Source organism: Morus notabilis, unplaced genomic scaffold, assembly GCF_000414095.1.
Source record: "Morus notabilis unplaced genomic scaffold, ASM41409v2 Scaffold606, whole genome shotgun sequence".
Lineage (NCBI taxonomy): Eukaryota > Viridiplantae > Streptophyta > Magnoliopsida > Rosales > Moraceae > Morus > Morus notabilis.
The window spans coordinates 1-6,431 of NW_010364071.1; the positions used below are offsets into that span (position 1 = coordinate 1).

The 6,431-nt window shown below is 35.5% G+C and overlaps 2 protein-coding genes across 2 annotated transcripts; both read right to left on the reverse strand.

Moving 5' to 3' along the window:
• Positions 1-1,121: 1,121 nt before the first annotated feature.
• On the reverse strand, positions 1,122-3,199 carry LOC21391507 (1-aminocyclopropane-1-carboxylate oxidase homolog 1). The gene is made up of 3 exons (XM_024170547.1): positions 2,552-3,199; positions 1,826-2,147; positions 1,122-1,563 (listed from the first exon to the last, which is right to left on the reverse strand). The coding sequence occupies exons 1-3, from the start codon at positions 3,106-3,108 to the stop codon at positions 1,312-1,314; spliced, it is 1,131 nt and encodes a 376-aa protein (XP_024026315.1). The 5' UTR covers positions 3,109-3,199; the 3' UTR covers positions 1,122-1,311.
• Positions 3,200-4,318: 1,119 nt separating this feature from the next.
• Positions 4,319-5,950, reverse strand: LOC21391508 (1-aminocyclopropane-1-carboxylate oxidase homolog 1). The gene is made up of 3 exons (XM_024170548.1): positions 5,661-5,950; positions 5,370-5,578; positions 4,319-4,742 (listed from the first exon to the last, which is right to left on the reverse strand). Exons 1-3 carry the CDS (start codon positions 5,764-5,766, stop codon positions 4,497-4,499), a joined length of 561 nt encoding a protein of 186 aa, XP_024026316.1. The 5' UTR covers positions 5,767-5,950; the 3' UTR covers positions 4,319-4,496.
• Positions 5,951-6,431: the final 481 nt, after the last annotated feature.

Genomic DNA, 6,431 nt, shown 5'->3' on the forward strand with positions numbered 1-6,431 from the left:
CCCCTAAAGTTCAAAAAGAAAGACATTATATGTGTCACATAACTTTTTTGAAATATTTACTGATTACCACATTCAAACTCCAATTCATATTTACTGTAAATACAATTCTAAAACTAAGATTCAAAAAAAAAAAAAAAAAAAAAACCAAAATATCAGATTTACAAACTCATGACAAATCATATCAAAAATCACAAAATAAGACAAAAATCCAGAAAACAAACTCGGTTTTAACACTCACAACCACTTCTCTCCCGCATGACTTCAACAAACAAAGGAATGGACACCGTCGGCAATGTCAACGTCGCCGTAGCAGAATGAACTAGCGAAGAATCTTCGGTTTGATGATGAAACAGCTTCATCTCTGCCAGTAGATACCATTTTCTTTTCTCTTTTTCTTCTGCTTCTTTGTCAAAAGTTTGAAATTACAAGATCTACAAGTTGATTGAGTAAAAGGCCCAATTATTTTTGAGATTCTATATATGGCATGCCATTTTCCACTTTAACTTTGGACTAGACCTTTTACTGACTTAACATAACCAACGACACTCTAGAGTTGAATCTGTAGAATTAAGATGTAGTTTAAGAGCTTGTTTGGTAGGAGGGAGAGGCGCGAGGGGATTAGTAGAAGAATCTTGGTGCGAATAATTGTTTGGTAGGACAAAAAAGAGGAGGTTATAGATTGAGCGATGGATTTTAAAGTATTCAAAAAGCCCCAATATAAAGGTTTAGAGGAATGATCCATACCAAATACAATAAGATAAAGAGTCCTCTTTTTGTACTTTTTTCTTGCTTATTTATCACTCGTTCCTTCTTACCAAATTTAGATTAAACATCCAGCATCCGATTGAACAACATAGACGCAACCGAAACTAGTAAGAATCCCATGTAGCTGTCTCTTCCAAAAAAAAAAAAAAAAAATGTGGCTGCAAGTGTACATGTACATAAATGTCTATGGAACTATATTGTATATGGAGATAAGCTAGTCTTGGAACCAATTTTGGCTTCTGGCATTTTCTTTTTCTTTTGAATTGTGGTTAATTTCCAAGCTGCTTAGTCTAAATGAACACCACAACATCAAGTTGCGTGCAAACCAGGCCAGAACAATCTAATTTGAAAACGACTGAGATCAAATACTGAAGACAATAACTGAGAGTACTATAGAAACAAAAACAGATTTCAAACAACATTCCAATTTATTTGTCCCGTAAAACAAATTGATAAGGAAATCACTGTGTATGAAAATCGTCACATTTTATTATTGAATATGTTGAGTAAAGGAAATCATTCTTCTCTGCCTTGGCTTTGTCAACTTCAAAGCCTGAAATGATCCAAGGCAGAAGTTTCATCGAGGCCTTTTTTATTGAAATAGGCAACATAGTCCCTCATTGTGGTTTCCCTGTACTTTGGAGGATTGTCTTCTGATAATAACTCCTTAATGGGTCCATACAATTTTGTTGTTGGCAGCAAGTTAGTACTGAAAAAGCTTGCAACAGATATTCTTGGACCCACGCGGCTCGCCAGTACTCTATGCTCGATGCTCTTGAATTTGTCGTTTGATATGAGCTGAAAAAAAATGAAAAAAAAATAAATACAAATTTAAAATTAAGTTTCATATAGGTATGCCATGACTTTTTTCAAAGTTTCATCTTATTGAAGAAAAGGATAAACCAGTTACCAAATTCACTGAGCCCCCTGAGCCAAACATACAATAAAACTTGCGGATTATAACACAACTTTTGAGATACTCTAGGGACAAACCAAAACAATTAGTCCTGACCTTAAAATTAGTAAAAACAAAAGAATAAAGCAAATCAAAAACACTTGCCTGCAGAAGATCTCCAATGTTCACCACTAGAGCTCCGGGCTGAGGTGGTACGTCAATCCAGTCATTGTCATGTAGAACTTGGAGACCACCAATGTGATCCTGAAGAAGCACCGTGACGAAGTCATTGTCAGCGTGCTTGGTCGTGCCTAAAGTTAACTCTGGCTGCGGGCATGCGGGATAGTAATGGCCTAAAATCATTAGGCCCTCGGCGCAACCTATGGCATTCAAGTAATTTGGATTCAACCCTAGAGCCTCCGTGAGCAACTCAAACACCAAAGTTCCCACTTTCATTACTTGCTTTGAGTACTCTATCAATATGTCTCTGCTAGTTGAAACATTATGAGTGACGGGTAATACTTCATTGAACTACTAACTATATATATATATATATATATATATATATATATATATATATATATATTTATTTGATTTGATACAGCATACAAATGCATAGTTGTGAAGATCGCTCTTTTTTCCCCATTATTTTGGCTGTGCTTATTAGTATTAATTAGTAGAGTAGGTTTCTTCTTTTATTATACACAAAGAAAATAAATACGAGAACCTACTAGTTGTTCTTGATGCTAGTATTCTTTTTCATTGCTTGCACACATGTAAATCAGAGAGAAATTAGAATTCTTGTCCTGTTATTTTAAATTTAGGACTGGTCATTTGAGTCATAATTATTTGATCAACTTTACTCCGTACACCAAATTATGAGCTACATACCTGCATATTATTGGCATCTCTTCAAGGTTTGGAGCATTAGGAGCCATAGTACAAACAAACGAATCCCTCCAATTCGTTGAAATCCCACTATATAGATCAAAGTTGCTGTTGTAGATCACTGCCCTCGTAAGATCTCGCGTAAAAAATGTTTTCTTCGCCTCAGTTTCTTGCTCGTGAAACCGACGAACCCCGTCTATCATATCCTCAAGAACACTCTCAGGGATTCCATGGTTGACAATTTGGAAGAAACCCCATGTCTCAGATGCCTCTCGTACTCTCTCAACAATCTCCTTTCGCGCTTGAACCGCATCGTTACTAATTAGTCCTCCGAGGTCTATGACAGGAATATTTGACTTGGTATGATCTCCAGAAACTGAGTTCTGCTTCAAATTATGATCAGATGGGTGATAGAATATACGAGGAATCTCTGTAATCCCAGAATCAACAAGTCCTTTGACACCAGCCTTGGTTTTGTCAAAAGCTTTTAGCTCACCGAGTCTATCGCCTTTTGCCTTGTATGAGGATGAAACAGCTTCATCTCTGCCAGTAGCTGCCATTTTCTTCTCTCTTTTTTCTCCTTCTTTCTTTGCAATATAGAATTTGAAGTTCTAGTTAGGTGTGATATTTGAAATGCAAGCCACCATATACATACATGCATACGTACATATACAATATATATATATATATGTATGTATATGTATGTATGTATGTATGTAACTTTGAGAAAGGCGATCTATTTTGTGGCGCAGAAAATGACAAAGACAAGGCAAAGTTTGAAATGACTACATCTACAAGTTGTCAGATAGGCTTGATTGAGTAAGGCCCAATTACTTTTGAGATTCTGTATACGGCATGTCATTTTCGACTTTAATTTTTTGCTAGACTTTATCCAAGTTAATATAACCAATGACATTACAAGGCATGAGTTTAAGAGCTTGTTTGGTAGCAGAGCGCGGGATGAGGGGATTAGTAAAAGGATTCTGGCACCGATAGTTGTTTGATAGGACAAAAAGAGGAGGTAATGGATTGAGCGAGGGATTCCAAATCCTTGTTACCAAACACAATAAGAAAAAAGTCCTCTTTTTGTACATTTCCCTCGCTTAGACTGTATTCTCACCTTATTTTTCTTTCTTTCTTACAAAATATAGCTTAAATATCTATATCTATTAATTTCAGCATCCAATTGAACATCATCACGCAAGCGACACTAGTAACAATTTCATGTAGCTGTCTATTCCAGGAAAAGAAAAAAAAATTTGTGGTTGCAAGTACATATACATAAATATCCATCGATCTATATATATATATATATATATATGTCCACTATGTAGTCCCCACTACTATTGTTAGTGAATTATTGTAGAAACCAAAGGAAGAAATTCTAAATATGTGGAGATGAGCTAGTCTTGGAACCAATTTAATTTGGTTTCTAGCAAATTAAGATCAAGTTGCGTGCACACCAGACCAGGACATTCTAATTTGAAAACGACTGAGATCAAATACTGAAGACCATATACGAAACAAAACAAATTTCAAAAAAATATACCAATTAAATTGTTCTGCAAAACAAATTTCAGAGATAATAATTATTTTGATCATGTAGAAGTCAGGTAGCAGTCATAGTCTTTGATAAATCTATATTTTTATCTCTAATATTAAGGTTTAAAGATTGAATCCGCTGACGCAATTTAAAAAATTAAAAATTAAAAAAAAAAGTTGGCTTTGCAAGATTAGAAACCGCCAATAGAAATCAAATCAGGTGGTTGTTACTAGTGTTTTCCCCCAATCAAAATACGTATTGCATTATTCTGTTCCAAACTAGGCTGCTTGAATTTCCAAACATGAAGCAAAACTGATGTTCCTCCAAATTACAGTCAAATAATTGGAGCTAATTAAGTGCTGTAAGGGATAATTTGGATCAATGGCATGAAACATGAGCCAAAGCTCACAGCCTAAAACGTTGTAGGGGACTATCGATGCCGTGTGTTGCAAGGTACGAAACATATTCATGAACTGTCGTTTCTCTGTAGATTGGAGGATTGTCTTCTGACAATAGCTCCTTAATTGGTCCGTACAGTCTTGAAGATGGCTGAAAACTGGTGCTGAAAAAGCATGCCACTGATATTCTTGGTCCTACATGGTTCGCCAGCACTCTGTGTTCTACGCTTTTAAACTTGTCGTTCGATATAAGCTGCAACATTTCAATCCCACAAAGAAAATGTAACATGTGAATCTTGATAACCAGTACCAAGCTCTCATATAAAACTGTGCTTGTGTTCATGTTTAACAATTTGTGGGCTCTAAAATTGATATGAAAAGTTATGGTTGATTAAAAACCATTATAATAAATGCCACAAAATCGTCTGTGGAGATGCAAAGGAGAAAAGGATTCCTTAATCTAAACTGATACATAGAAACTACCACTTGTAGGGTGGTGCAGCGATAAAGATGCCTTTCTTTCTTCTCTTCTCAGGATGCGTTCAGGTTTGATACTCGGTAGCTTGAATCAGAAATCCTACTCGGCCAATGGGTTGTGGGGTGTTGGACTTGTGGTAGTATGATTACTAAAACCGGCCCCATCCTCTCTAAGTAGAATTGGGTTAAACTCTTTACGCTTCAATGGTGGGCCCAGGTTATTATATAGACTATTTGAACAATAGGCACATTGGTTCCATTGATCCCGTTCTTATTTTATTAAAAGAAATGATATGTAAAAACTATCTTTGTCCAAAAACGAAAAAGAATGTTGTTCTCCTACTTTCTAAAGAACACAAATTAACAAGTTCATAGTCCAACCAAATCAAAGAAAAATACTTGCCTGCAGAAGATCTCCAATGTTGACCACTAAAGCTCCGGGAACCGGTGGAACATCGTACCACTGATTGTCATGCAAGACTTGGAGGCCTCCAATGTGGTCTTGTAGAAGCACAGTGAGGAAGTCATTATCAGAGTGATTGCTAATTCCCATGGTTAGCTCCGGCTCAGGACAGGGTGGATAGTAATGGCTTATAAATGCAAGTCCCTCAGATTTATTTATTTCTAAATTTAACTTTTCTGCTTTATATCCCGGGAGTGACATTATTTCTGACGGTGTCAACTCCTTAGCTCACACACTCTATATCATTTAGGTGGTTTGAGTCTAACCCCAGAGCCTCGGACAACAACTCAAACAAAGAAATGCCTAATTTCATCACTTCCTTTGAGTACAGTATCATCTCATTCCTAGAATTTCAACAAATCAATCACAAAATGAGCTGCAAAGCAATTCTACTTCAAGGAAAGAGAACAATGAGTGACATACTCACACATGATCATGTATTTCGATCTGCAATAAGGATTCGTAATTGTGAGGAAAATAGACAACAACTTGAATGAAGAACAAACTAATCTCGTCACTTTATTCGAGGAAAATGTCATCATATTTCTTGAACACCAATGAATGGATCATATAAATGAACATGAATGATATCTTAATTTATATCTGGAGTCACATTTTTAGAGGGCACGTGATCCCATTGAGATTTTAAACTTTCTTCTAGTTACATGTAAATTTTTAACTAAGTCTAATTCTGTCTCCACTCAATTAAGAAAATCACAAATATACCCTCCCTCAATTAAAAGGAAATGATAGTTATGCCCCTATTTAATAACAGAAAATTCTTACTTTATCCTCCACTTATCTCTTTTATGTTTCACATTTGTACCCCCACTGAATATATATATATATATATATTAAGAAAATCACAAATATACCCTCCCTCAATTAAAAGGAAATGATAGTTATGCCCCTATTTAATAACAGAAAATTCTTACTTTATCCTCCACTTATCTCTTTTATGTTTCACATTTGTACCCCCACTGAATATATATATATATATAT